Raw genomic sequence first — 22,713 nt, forward strand, 5'->3', positions numbered from 1 at the left:
GGGTTACCCGCCCAGGTTCCCATGGCACGAGGGAGCCTCTAACCCACCAGGCGCCATTCCCCCGGCTGTGCAAGAGAATCTCAAGCTCCTGAGACAAGCCGGGAAAGGCCGGGGAACCTCTGGCATTCCTGGGGGGTGGAGAGGCTCTGCGAAGTGCCGGCAGGGCAGCCGAATTCCCTTGGCCCGCGTCCACGGCCTGTTCTCTGGCTGAGCCAGCGGTGGAAGCCAAGAGCATACACAGCGTGTGAATAAACAGAGGAGGCCGGAAGAGGACCTGCTCCCAGCCAAGCCAGATACGGAGCCAAGGCTTAGGACACTGGGCCTTGCACATTCACCTACTGCCCTACAAAGTGCAAAAATAGAACCCAGGTGTCCGGGCACTCTGCTGCGACTGCTATGCCCCGCTACCATCGCACAGTGAGAGGCAGAGTTCAGCGGCTCCTCCTCTCTTCAACCCAAAAAGCCACAGATGATTCCCAGTGAAAAGGAACCACAAGCCTCAACTTCCCTGGCCGAAACTTAGTACTCTAGCCACTAGGCTCCAAGGCCACCCCAAAGCTGAGAAGATAACCCAGATGCCCAGGGATTCCCCTCTGCTCTGTGCTGAACGCCAACCCCAAATCCTGTACCTAAACAACGGCAGTTTCACCTCTTTGCAGCACATAAAAACAAGTTTCAGCTAATTCAGGGCAGTTATCTATTTATTGGCCAAGGATTGAAGAGAGCCGAGTTCGTATTATTTCCCCTGCAGCTCAGCAAAGAACTCTTCGGGTGACCTTATGCCTCTCCCTCGCAACCCACCTCACTTTGCAGGATCGCTGTGAGGTTAACATTGGGGTGGGGAGACCTCACACACCACCCTTGAGGATGCCAGGTGGGATAAAGATGCAATTAAACAACTTCTGCCGCTATCAATGTCCCGCAAGATATCATGTATGCATCTTTCAAAGAGTATATTTGCATTAACCAAAGGCCGTAAAAAAAACTAATTGCAATTCGCCAAACTGCAAACAACAACATGCAGCATAAAGCAATTGCAAAAGACAAAGCATCAGAGATTTTTTTTTATTCCTGAATGGCAGGGGGTTGGACTAGATGACCCTGAGGGCTCCCTTCCATCTTGACGATTCTACAAAAGAAAGGGAGTCACAGCCCGTAAGCATAATCTGAGAATTCGTACCTAGATTAACTTCTGCCAGACCCCCTGATATCCAGCGCAAATTAATGCAATATCGCGTAGCTCTCTCTTTCTAACCTTTCTTGCCGCCAGAGCACAAAAGCGCCGTTTTAAGTGTCATAAATCAGTTCGTGGCACACGCCCCCCCCACAAAGGCAAATAATTTCTGCCATAGCAAGCCTGCTTCCAGGAATTAGCAAAATCGATGTCTTAAAGGGCAGGCTAACAAGTCATGTGTGATGTTGTCCTATAGCAGCTATCCAAGACACCCAGAATCTAAGCTCCATAAAGCCTGGATAGCTTCGTTAGTTAGCGTGTGGCACTGATAACGCCAAGGTTGCAAGTCCGATCCCCGTATGGGGCAGCTGCATATCCCTGCATTGGGCTAGATCAGCCATAGGCAAACTCGGCCCTCCATATGTTTTGGGACTACAACTCCCATCATCCCTAGCTAACAGGACCAGTGGTCAGGGATGATGGGAGTTGTAGTCCCAAAACATCGGGAGGGCCGGAGTTTGCCTATGCCTGGGCTAGACGACAGCCAGGGTGCTTTTCAGCTCTAGGTTTCTAGGATTTAACGCAGCTGGCATTGAGCATCTCTCTCTCTGGAGCGGCAGGGAGAGGAGAAAGCAAAGGGGCAGGCGGATCAATCTGCGCCCGCCAGCTGTTTCCAAACAGAGAACGGAAAAATAAAACACACACACACACAGAGGGAGAAAATGCAGGGCTGCACCGAGCCTGATAAACAGTGCTATTTGCAGCCTTGCTCAGTTAGCAAAGCTCGGCCGGGCAGCTGCTGTGCACAAGCAAGGCTGACAACCGAGAAGGGGGTCTGCCTGGGTGCTGGGATGCCATTCCCCCTATGGAGAGGCACCGCTGCAACGGCAGGCCCCGTCCCCCGGGCACCAGGCGGGCCTTGACTTGACGCGAGCTCCGCCGAGGCCTCTGGGGCCTGCGGCCTTGGTGAGGCCGAGCTCCTCTCTCTCTCAGTGCCTCTCCAGCCCCCCCCCTCCACCGCTTGGAAAGCAGCCCAGAGGCCCCTCGCTCAGGCCAGGCCTACGTGAGCTGAGCGACGGGCGGGGGCCCGGGCTAGGCCAGGAGCAGCCAACCAGCGCCCGGCCTCCTTTCCTGTTTGCCTGCTAATTTCGGCTGGGAACACTGCGCTGCCATTGGGCGCCCGGCTTGAATGCGCACAGCCCGGGCCCTTTGCCAGATGGGCTGGCGCTGGCAGGGCCGCCTGGCTGCTCTCGTCTCAGGGAGAGCTGGACACAGGGCAAATGGAGGGGGAACAGGAGCCCCGAAGAAGGAAAAAACAAGCGTGTGCAATGGGGGAGAGGGGACTGCATGTTCAAAAAGTCCTCCCCAAAAGCCTTGCGAGGATCTTCTGCAGGCACCTCGAATCCTGCTTGCAACTGTAAAAATAAGAAATACCACGCCAGATCACAGGCAGCAAAAGTAACTCGAGTATCGCTGCTTTTTCATTTCGGATTCTCAGAGCGCCCTATGCGTTTTTAGAAACGTAACTGAGGGTGCAGATTCAGTTTCCTGCACTTAGGGCTAAAATAATAAAAGAGACATTATTCCCACCCTACAATTCACACAAACAATTCTCTTTCAAAAGTAATTTGAAAATTGAGCGAGGCCCATTTTAAGGCACACGAAACAACAACAACAAAAATGGCTTTGCATAAAATAAGATGTGGCCAAGGACTAAAGGAAACTGGTATTTTTACACCTTATTTGCACACGCAAGCTCGTATTGGAGACACGCTGGTATATATGTTTATTACTCTCTTCTCAGCATTCCTGACAGATATACAAATTTGCGTTGGCATAATCTGCATTGAGTAACCCTGTGGTAACTACCACCTAGAGTAACCCTGTAGTAACTACCACCTTGAGTAACCCTGTGGTAACTACCACCTTGAGTAACCCTGTAGTAACTGCCACCTTGAGTAACCCTGTGGTAACTACCACCTTGGTTCTGCACTCCTGACCCCCAAGCTGCCCCCCCTGCCTTTTGCCTGTAAGTATATAATAATGCAAGGGGGGTGAACTGGGGGTAATGTACCCCATTTATCATGCTTTCATACACATTTGAGCACAGTAAACTAAGTCATGGTAACCAGCCTGTGTTAATTACCAAGCCCTCTGGAGCATGTGCTCAGGGTTGCCAACTGCACCGTATTTCGCCAGGCCATTCGGCATTTTTGCCTCAGGTTTCGTATCAGATACTTTACTTAAAATAAAAATAACCTCTTATTTATATGCCGCCCATCTGACTGGGTCGCCCCCAGCCACTCTGGGCAGCTCCCAAGAAAAACAGTAAAAACACGATACAACACACTAAAAAGTTACAGGGAACCAGGCAGAGGGCCTTCTCGGTAGTGGCGCCTTCCCTGTGGAACACCCTCCCACCAGATGTCAAAGAGAAAAACAACTACCAGGCTTTTAGAAGACATCTAAAGGCAGCCCTGTTTCGGGAAGCTTTTAATGTTTGATGTATTATAGTATTTTAATATTCTTTTGGAAGCCGCCCAGAGTGGCTGGGGAAACCCAGCCAGATGGGTGGGGTATAAATAATAAATTATTATTATTATTATAAAAATGTCCCCAAACAGGGCTGCCTTTGGATGACTTTTAAAAAACGCGCTAACTGATTTCCTGTTGATTTAATAACTTTAATTACTTATTTTAGTTCATTTTCATCCCATCTGCTCCTCTGAGGAGCTCAAAGTGGCGTACAGGGTTCTCCTCACAACAACCCTGTGAGGTAGATTAGGCCCAAGGTCGCCCAGTGTCTTACGTGACTTGAGTAGGATTTGAACCCTGGTCTTCCAGGTCCTAGTCTGAAGCCCTAACCATTGCGGGATAGGAGCCAGGATTGTAGGGGAGAGAGGGAATCTTCCCCCCCTTAAGCTCATAAAGGTAAAGGTAAAGGGACCCCTGACCATTAGGTCCAGTCGTGACTGACTCTGGGGTTGTGGCGCTCATCTCGCTTTATTGGCCGAGGGAGCCGGCGTACAGCTTCCGGGTCCTGTGGCCAGCATGACTAAGCCGCTTCTGGCGAACCAGAGCAGCGCACGGAAACGCCGTTTACCTTCCCGCCGGAGTGGTACCTATTTATCTACTTGCACTTTGAGGTGCTTTCGAACTGCTAGGTGGGCAGGAGCAGGGACCGAGCAACGGGAGCTCACCCCATCGCGGGGATTCGAACCGCCGACCTTCTGATCAGCAAGCCCTAGGCTCTGTGGTTTAACTCACAGCGCCACCCGCGTCCCTTCGCCACCCGCATACCCTCCTCCAAACAGGGCAGGGACCCAAAAATGTGTGAGGCTCCACTACTTGGACAGGTCAAACCCCACCAACTTAACCAGGCATTTGTAAAATCATGAGTTGGAAGCACCCGGTGGGTCTTGGAGGGCAACGAAGGTGCAAGAATAATTCCCCCCCCCCTCCATTTTGAATGAGAGAAAACCAACTGGCCAAGAATCATGTGTTTGGGGTAGGTGGGTCTGCATTTATTTCCCTCTTGGCGAGCATCGGGTTTAATGCAAAACTCTGAAGCACGTTTCTTTCCTGCAAAAGCCACCATTTTCAGCAGGGCCCACCAGATCATGTTATTTGGACTGGGGTATCAAGGCCACATCTGCACCACACATTGAAAGCGCTACGATACCGCTTTAAGCAGCTAAACCATTCTGGGAGTTGTAGTTTGTTTGGGGTCCTCTATTCTCCTCAAAGAGCTACAATTCCCGGGGCTGCCTGTGAAGAAGAGGGCCTGACAAACCACTCTGGGAACTGTAGCTCTCTGAGGAGAACAGGGAGGTCTCCAAACGTCTCTCCGCACCCTTTGCAAACTGCAACTCCCAGAATTCAATGGGGGAAGCCATGGCGGGACTTTAAACGTACGACGTGGCCGTGACCCAAAACTACTTTCCCATCTGAACGGTTTCAAAACCCCTCTGCAGGGGGACTCTCCCCTCACAGGGTGAGACTGAAGGTACCGTATTTTTTGCTCTATAAGACGCACTTTTTCCCTCCTAAAAAGTAAGGGGAAATGTGTGTGCGTCTTATGGAGCGAATGCAGGCTGCGCAGCTATCCCAGAAGCCAGAACAGCAAGAGCGATTGCTACTTTCTCTGCGTAGCGATCCCTCTTGCTGTTCTGGCTTCTGAGATTCAGAATATTTTTTTTCTTGTTTTCCTCCTCCAAAAACTAGGTGCGTCTTGTGGTCTGGTGCGTCTTATAGAGCGAAAAATACGGTACATTCTTTCACCTTTGGTGGACATGCCCAAAGATTAAGACATTCTGGGAGATGATTTATAACGAAATGAAAAAGGTATTTAAATATACCTTTCTGAAGAAACCAGAGGCCTTTCTCCTGGGCATTGTTGGCCAATTGGTGCCAAAGAAGGATAGAACTTTCTTTATGTACGCTACAACAGCAGCAAGAAATCTCATTGCAAAGTATTGGAAGATACAAGATCTACCCACCTTGGAAGAATGGCAGATGAAGGTGATGGACTATATGGAATTGGCAGAAATGACTGGCAGAATCCGAGACCAGGGAGAAGAGTTGGTGGAAGAAGACTGGAAAAAGTTTAAAGACTATTTACAGAGATACTGTAAAATTAATGAATGTTAGAAAAGTGTTGGAATGAAGTTATATGGCTTTAGTAGAAATGTTATAAGGAATTAAGTATAAATAGATTAATAGAGTATTAAAGGGAAAAATAAGGTTAGAATGTGTTAAGATAATTAAAGGATAGAAAGCAGAGGAAGATGGAAAGGAATTGCTGAAACAATTAACAGAAGTGGAATACAAAAAGGGAGGTGTGAGGAGGTCATTGAAATAAGTGAATGAAAGATAAGATATTGAAATTGTTTGATGTGTTTTAAACTGTTTTTGTTTTGTTTTGTTAGTTTAATGTGTTAGTGTTATGTTCTGTTTTTGTATTATATTGTATTGTTTATTTTTTGTAGTGTTTAAATTTTTGGAAAAGTAATAAATATTATTTTAAAAAAAAGAAAGAAAAGTTCGGGTCCAGCAGTTTACACCGACTGCAAAATTTCCGAGGCATCATTACGGGGGTTCAGAAATGAATGTTTTCCAGGAAGCACAAGTGCGCTGAAACCTGCCTCGAGGGCATCTGTGCAAGACAGCCTGTGCATAGGGGCTGTGACCTTTTGGCTTAGCTGTAGCAAAAGTAAGGATTTTGGGACGGGAGGAAGTCCTCTTCTGGTTTTCAAGGAAGGGGAAGCTGGTTCAAGAGATAGCGAGACGTGGGGCACAAGACAGGCCTCCAAAGAAAGGAAAGTTCATGGGGCTATTTCAGCATCCGCCGCCGCAGGCAACAACCTCAATCTGTCAAACGGTAGAGCCGGCCCTGGGTTTTCATGCGGTCACAAAGACGCATTGGATCGTGGGCAACGGCGAAAAGCAAAGCCTCTCTTGAACCACATTCAACTCTCTGGAAAAGACAACTGTCCCCCCCCCCCCCCCCGATTTTAACCGCAAGTTTGTTTTCCATTTCTGGAGCAAAAGAGAGGAAGGGAGCGAAGGCACAATGTCACCATCCGATCGCCAGCTGCTGCTCCCTAGACTAGGCCACAGCCTACGAAAAACACTGGAGTGATTCAGACTTAGTCCCAAACCATGGTTTCCCAGTGTGGCAAGAAGCCAGGGGGGGGGGAGATCTCCAAACACCCCCTCTTCTTCCATTCCTGCTTTGAGGCAAACCCTCACTTGCCGCTGTCCAATACAGCTTGCGCTTTCCCTGAAAACCAGGAACCATGGTGCGCAACTATGGTTAGCAGGGCAGGTGCACTCCTAAACAGGCTATGGTTTGCCTCAAGCCAGGATCGGACGGTGGGTGGGGGCTCATAGCTTACGAAGGGAGGAAGCAGCCCCCGTTTTCCTTGCCGTTGCATCTTAATGGACTCCCGATCATGTCGATGAAATGTTCAGGCGGTGGCGGCAAGCTAAAAGCAATTATTTGGGCGATACTGAAGTTCTGAGCACTGAAAATTCTCAAAGATAGACTCCAGACACATTTCAGATGGAGCAAGAAAAATGTCTAACCGGCCCCCCCCCCAGTCCATTAACCTGAAGTGAAACCGGGGCAACAAATTTTCTGGTGTGCCATTGGGCCCATTAAAATCAATGTGTGGTGATCAAAGCACAGCTGAGTAATCGAAATAACCTTGAAACTTGCCCCCCCCCAATCAAGGCACTTCTTAGGCCAGATGCAAATGTCTGTTCGCCTTTAAAGGAAGGGGAGGGAAGCTTAATGATCTATAATGGGATGAGGGTGTCGAGAGAAGCGCAATTCGTCTTCCGAAGCGAAACACGGCATATCAGTTTCAGCTAGCAGACCTGCAAGCCAGGACAGGGGTCAGTAAACGTTTTCAGCAGGGGGCCGGTCCACTGTCCCTCAGACCTTGTTGGGGGCCGGACTATTTTTTTTGGGGGGGGGGGAATGAACGAATTCCTATGCTCCACAAATAACCCGGAGATGCATTTGAAATAAAAGCGCACATTCTACTCATGTAAAAACACGCTGATTCCTGGACAGTACGCAGGTTGGATTTAGGTGATTGGGCCGGATCCGGCCCCCAGGCCTTAGGCTGCCTACCCATGTTCTAGTATTTCATTTCCTAACACTGTTTTTTTTTAAAATTATTACCCACATTCCAGGGAGGGGGGTTTGAAAGTCAGGATCTCTGGTTCTGGAAGGCAAGCGTAGTGTTTAGAGTTTGAGAACACGGTAGGCGCCAGGTACACAATTTCTACTCCAGATGAATTAATTCACAACAGCTGCCACCTGCAAGTTCCTCACCCACTAATTGCTCAAGCCCCTTCTCCTAATTTCAGGTGTGCGTTGGCAGCAATTCTGCACCAAGAATAAGAAACTTTGCACCCTCTCAAGGAACGTTACTATAATAGTAATAATAATAATTTATTATTTATACCCCGCCCATCTGGCTGGGCTTCCCCAGCCACTCTGGGCGGCTTCCAAAAGAATATTAAAATACTATAATACATCAAACATTAAAAGCTTCCCGAAACAGGGCTGCCTTCAGATGTCTTCTAAAAGCCTGGTAGTTGTTGTTCTCTTTGACATCTGGTGGGAGGGCGTTCCACAGGGAAGGCGCCACTACCAAGAAGGCCCTCTGCCTGGTTCCCTGTAACTTGGCTTCTCGCAGTGAGGGAACCGCCAGAAGGCCCCCGGTGCTGGACCTCAGTGTCCGGGTAGAACGATGGGGGTGGAGACGCTCCTTCATTATTAAAAAACACCTGCATTTTTATTTGTTTGAAATGTATTTGCATGGTCTATTAGGCTACAAGAGACTAGTAGCCTTGAAACTGGAGGGAGGCAGAACTAAAAGAAAATTACCAATCACCTGGACTAGAACCTTGGTTCCACTCATAAGCGTGCATTAAAAAAACACACACACACACTTTTACCACCCTATCTGCAGGTAGAAACTGTGCTGGAAAGTTAAAGGGCAATTCCTATGTATTATCTGGACCTGGATGCCACCACACCCCCCCGAGGTCACTGAGTCCTGTCTCCAGCCCTTGGAAGTATATAGAAGAAGACTTCTGCAGACTTGACTTTATTTTGCAATTATGAATAAACAACCTGTACAGGTTTCGTTGCACAGACTGCTGGACGCACAATTTAATCCCTATGCTCCCACAACCACTCTGCTCATGGTACAATTGCCAAAAAAGCAAAAGGCAACAAACAAAGTGAGACGTCTAGTGTGGCTGGAGCAGAAACAGGCTATCCATAAACGCCCAGGGTCACATCCGTGGGCTGGTAGCAAATACAGTGGTACCTCAGGTTAAGTACTTAATTCGTTCCAGAGTTCTGTACTTAACCTGAAACTGTTCTTAACCTGAGGTACCACTTTAGCTAACGGGGCCTTCCTGCTGCTGCTGCTGCGCCGCCGGAGCACGATTTCTGTTCTCATCCTGAAGCAAAGTTCTAAACCTGAAGCACTATTTCTGGGTTAGCAGAGTGTGTAACCTGAAGCGTATGTAACCCGAGGTACCACTGTACTAGCCTGGCCACACTGAACCTGTAATTTCAAATCGCCCCGACTATATCCTCAAGGGAATGTGGTCTACTACATACAGCGGCCTTTACCAAAAGGCCGCCCTCCAGAAGTTCGGACTACAACTCCCTTCAGCCCTGGGGCAACAGGTTGTTGAACAAAGAGAGAGCAGGTTTGGATCTCGCGGGACACTGCATTCAAATCCCCTTTCGGCCATAAAGCCCAATGGGGAGGGGGCAGAGAAAGCAACAGGAGGGGTCCCTCCCAGGTCCTGTTTAGTCAAAGGCATGCAAAATGAAATGAGATTTTTTTTAATAAAAAAAAAGTGCCTCTGAGAGTGTACAAAGGCTTCTCTCTCAATGCTCCACAATTCCAGCCAACCTCAGCACATCAGAGGTTAGGGGAAAGGGTCTTGGTTCCTCTCACTTTATTAATGAAAATGACACCGGACGTTTGTTTCAAATATTACTCCCGACACAAGGGATGTTACCACCACTATGTACCGTATTTTTTGCTCTATAAGACTCACTTTTTCCCTCCTAAAAAGTAAGGGGAAATGTGTGTGCGTCTTATGGAGCGAATGCAGGCTGCGCAGCTATCCCAGAAGCCAGAACAGCAAGAGGGATTGCTGCTTTCACTGCGCAGCGATCCCTCTTGCTGTTCTGGCTTCTGAGATTCAGAATATATTTTTTCTTGTTTTCCTCCTCCAAAAACTAGGTGCGTCGTGTGGTCTGGTGCGTCTTATAGAGCGAAAAGTACGGTAATCACTAGCGGAGGAGATGGGAGTATCCTCAAAGTGCGTATCCTCAAAAGTCTCTGGTCGTCCCCCCAATATATATATACAACCCTGCTGACAGCTGCCATGCTGAGCAGCCTTGGCCAAGTCACGACTCTCTCAGCCTAGCCTACCATACAAGGTTGTTATGTAGATTAAAAACAAGGTAACCCTGCGCATGCCATCCTGAGGTGCTTGCAGGAAAGCTGGAATATAAAGTCAGTAGCCTGAGGTTACAATGGGGTGTAAGGAAGGAATTTGTCTATGGACGGGGGCCAGGGCAGAGATGTTCAAAGAAGAAAAGTATTAAGGATGCTCAATGCAGAAAGTGGCTTTCATGCAGTCATCCCACCCGTCCCGTAAGGCTCATAAAAAAAAATTCTGCGTTTTAGGGACTGGGAATCCATACCAACAGGATGTTACCCAAAAGACCGCATGCATCTATATCAACTCACCTGAGCCTTCAGGTGTACTTTTGAAGCCCTGCTCAGGCATACACCTGGTAAGGTGATAGGCACACAAGGGCGAGGGCTTTTGGCAAGGGCCCCACAACTGTGGAATCTGAACCCACCTTGAATCAGACAAACACCGTATCTAAGGACTTCTGGCAGTTTTGCACAAAGCTAAACTACTATTCTGCTTTTCGGTGGCTTTGAACAACATTTTGACATAACGATGTTTGCAATGATTTTTTTTAATGGTTTTAAATTTTATATTGTATTGTGCATCACTTGTGAACCACTTTGGGAAGCTTTTCTTTTTCCCTTGAAGAGCAGTTTGCGCATTTGTTAAATAATAAATAATTAGAAGTAAGAGGGACAAGTGTTCCCCATGTTAGATTCCTGCACCACCACCCCAGAATACAATCTCACCCTCTGCCTCATGGAACGCTGCTTTGTGCTTTGGTGCTCAGAGGGGCGAGATTTCAGGCAAGCCTCAGCCATAGAGCCGGTCTTGAAACATGCAAACTAGTAAAAAAAAAAGTGCCTTCTGAGCATGCACAAAGTACATATACCTGCCAAGGGTGCAATCGCAGCCAGCAACTTGCAGGTCGGAAGGGCATGGCCCTCTAATTAGGCCACCAGGAGCCCAGGTGCTCATTTTAGGAAAATACCGTATTTTTTGCTCTATAAGACTCACCTTTTCCCTCCTAAAAAGTAAGGGGAAATGTGTGTGTTTCTTATGGAGCGAATGCAGGCTGCGCAGCTATCCCAGAAGCCAGAACAGCAAGAGGGATCGCTGCTTTCGCTATGCAGCGATCCCTCTTGCTGTTCTGGCTTCTGAGATTCAGAATATTTTTTTTCTTGTTTTCCTCCTCCAAAAACTAGGTGCGTCTTGTGGTCTGGTGCGTCTTACAGAGCGAAAAATACGGTAATCGCTGGGTGCCTGGCGATCACAACCTCTGAAACACAGTGCAGGTGGGCAAGAATTCCTGCAATGAGGACTCCCCGAAGTCTAAAATGTGCAGGACGGGAGACAACAGTATTAAAAACAGCTTTAAACAACGTACAACCACAAAAATAAGGCGGGTCTTGAAAAGTATGCATCTCAAACATCAAAAGAGGGAGGGAGTTTCTCAGGCCAGCGGCTGCAGCAGAGGGCGCTCTCTCCCAGTCACCGCCCCACAAGCTTCTGAGACTAGTGGAACAACAAAGAGGATCCCTTTCACTGATCTTAGCACCCGAGAGGGTCTACAGGGAAGGAGGCAGTCTTTCAAGTATTTGGGGCCCAAGTCGTTTAGGGCTTTAAGCGTTAAAGGAGAAAACAGTAACACAATTCTTACGTCCCAGAGGACCAGATACCTCCATCTTTTCCAGCCCCCCCTGCTGGTCATTCACAGTCGCCACATCTTCCCAAGTCACAGTCCCCGACATCCCATCGTTACTTCCCTCCGGAACCCACAAAGCGATGCATAAAAATGGCACTCAGTCGGGAAGTTAGGTTGCAAGAGGGGGAAACTGAGGCACGTCCTCAAAGCTGATGGTGGAGATCTAGCTCGTTGCGAGACTCGTGACGAGGACTCCAGGGTCCTGGATCTCAAGGCTCCTTTCTCAGAAATTTCGGGCGTCACATATTCCAAGTCTAAGCTCCAGCCTTGGAGCAGCCGCTGCTACCGCCCCTTCCAAAATGGCGAAAGAACAAATACGGAAAACAAGCCCTTAAGTCCTGACTCCTAGTCCACTCTTATCAATTTATCTCTCTTGCCAATCAACCTCCGTCCCCATCAACAGAAGAAATAAACCATATATGTGCCACCACTTAACAAAAAAAAAAACCCACCACAACCACATCATTCAGATTCCGTTAATCAAAATGCAGGTCACAAGTAAGGTGAGAAAACGTCTCACCCCAAGTTAAAGATTCACGAACATAAGCCAAAGGAGTTCTGTGATTTAGCGCCAAGACGTCTTTTCCGACGCCAATTTTTGCGGCGCCAGATTTCTCCCGCCGCTGATTGTCCTCGTCCAAGCCAAGACTGGCTTGGGAACCCCAACAAAGTCTGGGTCAGGCAGGCCTAGGGGGCCAGCGACACCCCTGTCCTACCCCAAAAAGTAAACCCTTCATTGGCGAAGAGCCATTTCAGCCCGGATTGGGAGAAGGAGCAACAGGGAGATCGAAAGGAAAATAACAGAACGGTTCCCGAAATTTCGAAAACGCAAGGAAGGCAAACTGGATTAATTTTATTTAAAAAGGACATGGGGATGAGAACAGAAGGGGAATGGAAAGGCCGACAGGGAACTCGAGGGAAGAAGAGAAAGGCAAAATGCTCAAAAATAAAAAGAAAGTGAGTCGAACTGTAATTGAGGAGACAACCACAAATTTGGGATGCGAACAGGAAAAACAGAAGAATGCCGCCCCCCCCCCTGTCAAACGGAGGAAAAAATTCAGTAGCTCAAAAGAAGGAAAGAAGGGGTCTGTGTGAATGAGAAAACACAAAGGACAGGAGAGGCGGAGGAGAAAAAAAATCCACGTGAATGGGAAAGTAACAGAACAGACAAGAGGACGGCTGGGGAAGGAGGGCACAAGAAAGTCAAGGGAGAGAGGTTGTGTCAAGACGAAAGGGGCACAGAACGAGGAGCAGAAAGAGATAGCCAGAAGGAAAAGTGAAAAGAGAGAGAGAAAAGAGAGAACAGGGAGAGGAGCCAAGCCAGGTGCACATCTGCTGCCGCTGCCTTTTGCCCCTAGCAGTGCCACACTCACCCTCCGAAGGAGCCCTGCCCGCGGGCGACATGCCTCCAGGGCCCTCTTCCTGCCCTGTTGCCCCGCCGTCCCCCATCGCCCACTGACCGCCGCTGCCAGCCCCAAGCCGAGAGCACTGCTATCCCCAAATAGGAACTGCCCCCTACCTCCGCCCCCCGCGTCACAGCCTGGCACGGGGCCGGGAGCACGTGATGTACACAAGAGCCGTCATGCGCCCGCCGTCCGGCACACGAGGTCCACCGGCTTTCCCTGCCCGGAGGAGAACAGCCAGCAGCCGAGGCTGCAGAGGAAGGACATGTGCGAGGAGGAGGAGGAGGAGGAGGCTGGGTTGGGACGGGTGCCAGTCCATTCCGCCTGCAAGAAGAGAAACTCCGGAGGGAAAAGCAGAGAGTGAGCGAGTTCCGGGGATGCCACAAGGGGGCGCCGGAGGAGGGCAGGGGGGGAAGCAGGCCGGATCTGTGCCAGGGGAATCACATGGAGGCAGAAGGAGACCCAATTCAGCAGGAATGGAAAGGGTTCAATTGCCGGCAGCGCTGGGAGAGACTCCTGCCTAAATCGCTGGAGGGCCAGTGCTGCCGGTCGCTGAAATAGACAACACTGGGTGAAATGGACCAATGGCCTGAGTCTGTATCAGGCAGATTCCTATGTTCCCAAAGGCAAGGTCATGGTGTGCTGCTGCCACAACCCCAGGCGCAGCGATACGGGACAGATAAGCACTCAAAACGGAAAATCAGATTCCACAGGTGGATTTTCCTTATCAAAAATCAGGGCCCGCAGCAGCAGCTTCGCAGGATCTCTGCCTTAAAGGAGAAAGTCTTTTAAAAAAATAAAATCGTCAGCGGCAGCCCCTACCCCAGCCAGCAGGGGGCAAGAATGGCTTGGTGGGCAGGAAAGACAAACAAGCTGAGCAGGAGCTGGGAATTGCAAAGAGGTGTACTCTGGCTTTTAATAGGGCTTTTTTTTGGGGGGGGAGGTTTAAGTGCTGGGGCTTGACAGACCAGGGTCCTCGGTCCAGCTCTCCCAAAGGAGCGGCGACCAGTGACTTCTTTTAAAAGGCTATTCCAGGAAACTGTCCTGGAGAAATTCAAGGGAGAGTTCTTATTTTCTCCCTTACTTTGACAGGACCTCATTTTTGGGGGGGGGGATTGGGGGGTTTCATCTGCACCCTGGCAAGCTCCCTCTCCGTCCCTGGTTTACCAACAGTTAACGAGAGACCTGTAGCCTGCGAGGCAAAAAAAAAAGGGGGGGTTGTTTGTTTTTTGGTTTTTTAAAAGGATAAAAAAACACACACACAATTAAGTCCACGTTGGCTTCCTGCCCTCAGTGGCACAGTGCCAGTTTGTGTCCTACCCAGCAACAGGCTCCAAGATCGTCCACGGGACGTCTAGCGGAGCGACTTGCGCAGCCCAGAAACCAAGCGGAGCGGACAGTCACGACACACCCACCCGGGCACGTCGGCGCTGCCATGGCCACACGCCCTTGCTCGCTCCGGTCGAATTCGCCCAACGGAGCCCGCATCCAGACCCAGACACCCGTGCTGGCTGCCACCTTCCGAAGACCTGCTTTTCACAAAGCTGAAAAGCACACGTCACACACCCATATAATATATGCACCTCTCTCTCTGTCACCCTGTTCATTCTTGCCTTAACCCAATTCTGAGATGATCTCCACGGAATTGACCTACATCTGAAATGACGCTGTGGCTGGCTGGCATACCTGTACCAATCCAGCAGCCACTGCCTAATTTTAAATGCCCCTTTGGAACACCAAAACTTCATGCATTTCCCTGGCCAACCAACAGCTGCCGCCCCCCTTTGCCCCTTTCTCTCCCTCAAAACTTCGTGGGCGATTTAAACAGCCTAGGCGAACAACCTCTCTCCACCACAGTACCAAAAGCTTCCACAGTCTCCAAAATCCAAGACGTTTTTTTGGAAAGCCAAGTTTTCCGAGTTACAAAGGTCCCTATAAATCATCATCAATAACAACAATGGCAAATATTATTAAGCGACTGGGTGTGCGTTTCACTGTCCAGGCACGTTCCCTTTCAGGGATCGCTCTCCTCCGCTACTGTACGGCGATTCCTGCCAACTCACTTCTGGCAAAGGCTGCCAGATTTACAGGCAGAGCTTTGCGAAGATGCACCTTGCAGCTTTCGCGTGCCTCGTTTTTTTTAAAAGCGTCCATTTAAACGGGGAATCAAAATCGGGGAACGGTGCAAAAGTAATAAAAGTGGAGGAGTTTCCCGGAATATTGGTCCAGGAAAGCAACAAAAAAAACCTTTTCCATATGCACAAACCGTCCGATCTTGTATGCTTGCATTTCTCAACTGGGGTCTAAAGGCAGCCAGCAGAGAGAGAGGGAGAGAGAGGCCATGATAAAAAGATTGCAGCACTGTAAACAAGGTATGCGGGGAGATTAAGCAGCAGATCCACAAGCAGAAGGAGAGAGACATCACACAGCCAGTGTTGTCGCTTTCCTGGGCCTGTTCCATGATATTCAGCTCGCTGGCTAGGGTTGGTGACCAGACTTGTGGTTGGCTACAGAACCCTGCGCTCCCTCCTTGCTGGTTTACATTTGGCACATATCTCCACTGTAATCTACTAGATCTCCTTGCGGCCAAGAGAACATCCCCCCCCTTCCTTCTTTCCAGCTCTGCAGGATTACTGCACATCCGAGACTCCCCATATCGTCCTCCTGCAGCCGTCGGGTGACATTGACCAGCAAGATGCAAATAAAATAATGAAAAGAAAACAAGCTGGCCGTTTCACTCATTAAAAAATAATAATAATGAGAATAACAAGGTCACACAATCCCCTCCCTCCACAAACACACACACACACACCCCATGGCTCCAGAAAAAGCTGCCCACAAGAAGGGCACCCTTTAACATACTACTGAAGACCTAGATCTAGAAGTTTTTTTGGGGGGTGAGAAGGGAGTGGGACGTTCTCAGGACTGCGCAAGGAAGGAAAGGAATGGAGGGCTCCAACCAGCCCTTTCCATGGAACCCCAAAACTCAGGCGCGCACATAGGTTGTGTGTTTTAAAATACACACAGCCCCACTTTGGAATCTGATGAGTCCGCAGATTTCCTCTCTCCCCCCCCTCCCGCCCCACATATAGATAAATCGCTCGGAGGGAGGGGATGGCGCGCGCAAACCATTGCAAAATATCCATATATCAGGGGCGCATGCCTCCCCCTGCGTTTGCGAAACCCCCTCTCCAAATCGGGGAACTGGGTTGCAGATTTCTCGCGCACCCGGGAAGAGTGCAACACCCCCCAAAAAAAAAAATCTGGGGAGGGGGGGCTTGGTGCACCCCCACCCAGCCAGCCACCTTTCCTTGCTTTTACCTTGGACACTGCAAGCCATTCTCCATGGCTGGCTGGCTCTCCTGCCCGGGTCCAGCCGCCTCGCCTCGCTCCGCGCGCTCCGCTCTCCCCTCCTGCCTCTCCGCCTGCGCTCCTTTGCCTCTCTCGCCCCCCTTCTCCCCCTCCTCGAAGCCCACTCCCCTTCAGGCTACACCCACCGCCCCTCCCCCATCCGTGCCATTGGCTCCCCCTCCCACCCCAAGGTGCCCCCCCCTGCGCCCGGCGCGCGCGCGCGCGCCCTCGCAAGCCTTGCAGATCCAAGGCGCTTTTTGGCACGCCTCCTTCTGCTGCTGGTGCGCGCGCCGATTGGGCGCCGGGGATGCCACTCCGAGACCCAAGGGGGGGGGTCTTCCCCACCTACCCAACCCCCCCCACCCCCACCCCACTTTCTGTGTTGGCAGCTGGCTAGCGCGAGGCTGAGGAGGGGCAGGGATCGCAGCGCGCAGGGTGCTCTGGCCGGCGGAGCGCTCCTCCGGGCTAGCGTTAATCCAGAGTCACACTGCTTCTGTTCCGTGCATCGGATCCGGATTCGTTCCGAAGGTGGCCATCGCAGCGTCTTTACCCGGGACGTGCAAATCAGCTGGGCGTCCTACCTGTGTGCTCGGCACAAAGGGGAGTGACTCCGGATTAAAGCTGCAGGACTGTGTGCACGCTTAATTGGTAGTACACTCCGCTGAAGCTCGGGGGGGGGGGCTTTTGATTCGGAAGCAAGCCTTCAGCTCAATGCAAAAGAATGGTGCGAATCCCCCGCCCCTACCAGCCTCCAAGGGCCTTGTGTGGGAAAGGGAGTGACTCTGATTCTTGGAGTCAATTCGGATTTAGAAAATGCAGCGCGGCGCCGTTCGTTCCCTCTCCGCTCGGTATTCAGTGATGGAGATGAGTTTGCTCTCGTGTGCGTCCATGTAATAAGTCTCTCACCGGATCACCTTGCTTTTTGGCTTTCAAATCCAGTTTACAGGCTCATTTCGAGTCGATGTAAGCGGTGCAACGCTTTCTAAATATGTCTGCTCAGAAATTCCTCCCAATTGAATTCAGTGTGACTCCCTGCATGGAGCCCGGAATTGAACGGGTTTGGCCCGCGAAGCCCCCTCCAATTCAGCGACTCCACACCCAGACATAGTGGATCCAGATATATAGGATCGCAGCCTTTAAAACAGTTGCCTGGAGATGTTAAAACGGTTGTATAAATGCGCCCCCGTGTGGTGAGAGAAAGCTCCAGCAGCCTTTTCATTGCATTTAAGCATATCCAGCGTCTGAAATGTGCTGGTTCTACACGCCAGGGATGCATAGTATGCAATGTTATGATATACCGTATTTTCTGCTCTATAAGACTCACTTTTCCCCTCCTAAACATTAAGGGGGAATGTGTGTGCGTCTTATGGAGCGAATGCAGGCTGCGCAGCTATCCCAGAAGCCAGAACAGCAAGAGGGATTGCTGCTTTCACTGCACAGTGATCCCTCTTGCTGTTCTGGCTTCTGAGATTCAGAATATTTTTTTTCTTGTTTTCCTCCTCCAAAAACTAGGTGCGTCTTCTGGTCTGGTGCGTCTTATAGAGCGAAAAATACGGTAATTTTGAATGCATTTATATATTTGCTTGATTTGAAGGACTTATTTGTTCCTCTTCAGCTAAAGATCTCCAAGTGGCATACAATACAATAGGGTGATAAAATTTCTATACAGTGGTACCTTGGGTTACATATGCTTCAGGTTACAGACGCTTCAGGTTACAGACTCCGCTAACCCAGAAATAGTACCTCGGGTTAAGAACTTTGTTTCAGGATGAGAACAGAAATCATGCAGCGGTGGCGCAGCAGCAGCAGGAGGCCCCATTAGCTAAATAATAATAATAATAATTTATTATTTATACCCCGCCCATCTGGCTGGGCTTCCCCAGCCACTCTGGGCGGCTTCCAAAAGAATATTAAAATACTATAATACATCAAACATTAAAAGCTTCCCGAAACAGGGCTGCCTTCAGATGTCTTCTAAAAGCCTGGTAGTTGTTTTTCTCTTTGACATCTGGAGGGAGGGCGTCCCACAGGGCAGGCGCCACTACTGAGAAGGCCCTCTGCCTGGTTCCCTGTAACTTGGCTTCTCGCAGTGAGGGAACCGCCAGAAGGCCCTCGGTGCTGGACCTCAGTGTCCGGGTAGAACGATGGGGGTGGAGACGCTCCTTCAGATATACTGGACCAAAGTGGTGCTTCAGGTTAAGAACAGTTTCAGATTAAGAACGGACATCCGGAACTAATTGAGTATTCAACCCGAGGTACCACTGTACATTCATCTCCATCAATTGCTGCCCCCCACCCCTAAAAAACACACCTGAAGTTAAGCGGGGGTCTAGCCTCCCCAGATGAAAGCTGTAAATGGCTCTTCACCACAAGTGTCCACTCGTTAGGATGTTTGTCTTGTTTAAAATCACAGCATCATAGAATTGTAGAGTTGGAAAAGATCCTAAGGATCATCTAGTCCAAGCATGGCCAAACTTGGCCCTCCAGCTGTTTTGGGACTACAACTCCCATCACCCCTAGCTAACAGGACCAGTGGTCAGGGATGATGGAAATTGTGGTCCCAAAACATCTGGAGGGCCAAGTTTGGCCATGCCTGATCTAGTCCAACCCCCTGCAATGCGGCTGTATTTGTCCTTTTTGAGTTTTTTTTTTTGCGGCAGGGCCTAAGCTATGGGTAGGCAAACTAAGGTCCGGGGGCCGGATCTGGCCCAATCGCCTTCAAAATCCAGCCCGCGGACGGTCTAGGAATCAGCATGTTTTTACATGAGTAGAATGTGTCCTTTTATTTAGAATACATCTCTGGGTTATTTGTGGGGCCTGCCTGGTGTTTTTACATGAGTGGAATGTGTGCTTTTATTTAAAATGCATCTCTGGGTTATTTGTGAGGCATAGGAATTCGTTCATTATTTTCCCCTTCAAAATATAATCCGGCCCCCCACAAGGTCTGAGGGACAGTGGACCGGCCCCCCGCTGTAAAAGTTTGCTGACCCCTGGGCCTAAACACTGGAACTCCCTGTCTATTTATTCATAACAGGCAGGCACCTCCCCTGCCCTCTTTCCAGCTCCTGTGGGCTTATTTACATGAAAGAGGAGCGTGCTAGTTGAAATAAGAATTTATCAATAAATATATGTACAAGATGCCTGAAAAGCTTGTGAAGGATTGTGGAAGAGTTGTTCTGGGTGTTTTAATGATTCCAGATATATAAATGACTTTCCCAACCCCTGAGTCCAGTGCATCAGAGTCCAGACACTGCAGATGTTTCATTCTGGAATACAGACAGGGGCATTGCTAAGTTTCCCATCCGAATAAAGGAAAAGGTAAAGGGACCCCTGACCATTAGGTCCAGTCATGACCGACTCTGGGGTTGCGGTGCTCATCTCGCTTTATTGACCGAAGGAGCCGGCGTACAGCTTCCGGGTCATGTGGCCAGCATGACTAAGCCGCTTCTGGCGAACCAGAGCAGCGCACGGAAACGCCGTTTACCTTCCCGCCGGAGTGGTACCTATTTATCTACTTGCACTTTGACGTGCTTTCGAACTGCTAGGTTGGCAGGATCCCATCCAAATAGACCCAGTTAAATTAATGAGCGTGGCTAGCTTCAGTCTATTAATTTCAGCAAGTCCACTCTGAGCAAAATTCGTTGAATACCACCAACAGTACTTAAAAGATTCGGAACATGGGCCCACAGACAGAAATTTTCATGTGATTTTCATGTGCCCGGTTATACACGTAAGATGCAAATTCAGAATTAAAGTATCGCAGAAGGCTCATTTCCCATCCAAATAACCCTCAAATAAATGATTCACTGACTCCGCTGCAGATCACCCAAAGCAATTCTTCCTCTTAGGTTCTTTTATCCCACAAATTCCTGCACCATATAAATTGCTTCCCCTTTCAATTACCCCTATTAATTGCCTCCAAACAATCTCTAGATGAGGTCATTTTAAATTACGTTTTTCTTCAAAAATTAATATCCTTCCAGTAACCCAGGATCACCCCCCAATTTGTGCCTTATCCAGAAATTATTGGAATACTCAATATAAGACTTTTGAGCAGCACTTTTGAGTAAGGAGCAGCGCAAACGTCTTCCTCTGATGTATACAGTATATATTTCAGAGAAGGGAAAGAACTGCCAATAAACAACATTTTCCCATTGTCCACCAGAGGGCACTGTTGGCTCACAATCAAGGTTCCTTGGGGAAAGCCAGTGGGTTGCCTTATTGGTTATTAAAACCAGAGAAAAGGGACCTGATCCAATAGTGTAGCTGAAATTCCATTGTAATGATTCCCTTTTCCACAACAGGAAGAAATGTACCAGTACTGAAGTGCAGCCTTTGCTAACCTGATGCCCTCCAGATGTGGTTGATGGAAGTTGTAACCCAAAAAACATCTGCAGGGCGTCATGTTGACAAAGGCGGCTGCAGTTTTGTCGTCCACACATTTGACACACACACCCCGAACCAAGCAGGGATTAAGTCAGTGTTTTCATGTCTTCAAAATAATATTTTCCAGTCCTTTTCAATATATTTTCTTAAAAAGCCGGTACAGTATAAGCTTTTGCTCTAACGCAGCAACTTTTGTCAGATCACATCAATCCACACAACTCTCTATTGAGCTGTGTGTTAATATTTGCACAATCACGTTCTTGCACACCGTTTTTTAAATAATGTAATAAAAGGCTGCCATGTTGCCATTAAAGTATCTGAGTTTAGCATTCCTCTTTCTTAACGTTTGAATGATTACCTCTTTGCAGGAAACAATAAATGTTTCTAGCACACAACTGGAAGAGGGATTTTGTAAAACCACAAATGTCAGTGGCACGCAGTTATCATGTTGCAACGCTCATTTAGTACATTCAGATTAATGGCCGTGATAAAATTAAGGAAAGATGGCAAAACTATTGAGCCATAGAGAACTGGGGGAAGTTTATCCAGTACAGTATCGCAAGAGAAGCAGTTTGTATGGAAATGTGGACTCACAGAGATTGCCACTGTAAAAACAGAATTGATAAAACGTGCCCTTTCTCTAAAAGTTCCTTTCGTAAAAATCTTTTCTACTTGATTTTCTTTATACATCCAAACTAAGTACCGTAACAGATGGACGTTTTATGTGAAATTGTATTACAGTCGGATATTTTAGCAGTGTATTATATTCATTTGTTCAAGTTGTATCCTGCCTTTTCACCAAACATTCGGGGTAGCTAACAGCAACTTTTGCAAATACAATCCAGTATAATGAAGTTCAGTTAAGAACATCAACAATATGCAAAGTAAAAAAAACACACACACAACAAGGCATGTAAACATCCATTTTAGACATCCAGTTATTGTTACAGTGGAGAAGGGGAAAAAAAGCTTTATAAGGACATTATTTTTAACCACCTACGTCAAATCTGAAAGCACAATGTACTTGTGTTTTAAAAATTGTTTGTTAAAGAAATATTTTAAACCACCACTGGTTATAATAAGCAGCACCATATGTACAGATCAACTGAAAGGCCAGAGACCTGACTAAACTGAAATGCTTTTGCCTGCTGGCAGATGATCATCACCAGAGATTTATTATAAGTTTGGAGTCTTTTTTTAAAAATGCTAAAATAAAGATTGTTTTAAAACCTAATTAATCTATTAGCCCAGTCCCCCTTGGCCGTTTTCCAGAGATGTTACAGGGAGAAGGAGGGGGGTTGCTTTCATTTTTTTGCCAAGGCATATCATTGCAGCTACAAATAAATATTATTCACGGGTACAATCTTCTCTAACACATTCTCTAGCAAAATAATTCTCAGTTCTTACCTTCATGGATGCCTTCACGTGCCGGTCATTTTCTGCAGTATACTTCTCATCCCAGGGCTTGACTGATTTTTTACCCTTGAGACATGGATACCTCTGACCAGGGCTGGGGAATCTTTTTCATCTCGGGGGCCACATTCCCTCCAGGAAGACCTGTCGAGGGCCACATCCCAGGGGTGGGCAGAGCCAAAGGAGAAAGTGAGTGGAGCAATGATTATAAATTGTACCTTTGCAAAGTAGGCCAGCTTCTACACACAAACCCCTCTCTATGGTCAAGACAGATGGATGCCAGTAACCCCTCTCTATCCCCCATCCAGACAAAC

At 48.6% G+C, this 22,713-nt stretch overlaps 1 protein-coding gene across 3 annotated transcripts in view; it reads right to left on the reverse strand.

Annotated features, from left to right (window-relative positions):
- The window catches only part of HIF3A (hypoxia inducible factor 3 subunit alpha), a 63,767-nt gene extending 47,038 nt beyond the window's left edge, over window positions 1-16,729 (reverse strand). Inside the window, exon 1 of one of the 3 annotated variants that reach the window (XM_083515833.1) lies at window positions 16,571-16,729. In XM_083515833.1, the coding sequence (XP_083371959.1) occupies window positions 16,571-16,596 (26 nt within the window). In that variant the 5' untranslated portion in view covers window positions 16,597-16,729. Of the gene's footprint in view, window positions 1-13,219; window positions 13,322-13,365; window positions 13,509-16,570 lie in introns of those variants that run through there. The other 2 variants (XM_083515835.1, XM_083515834.1) reach the window with 2 other exon arrangements.
- Between the last annotated feature and the right edge of the window lie 5,984 nt (window positions 16,730-22,713).

Source organism: Podarcis liolepis (assembly GCF_965112155.1).
Source record: "Podarcis liolepis genome assembly, chromosome: 7".
In the NCBI taxonomy this organism is placed as follows: domain Eukaryota; kingdom Metazoa; phylum Chordata; class Lepidosauria; order Squamata; family Lacertidae; genus Podarcis; species Podarcis liolepis.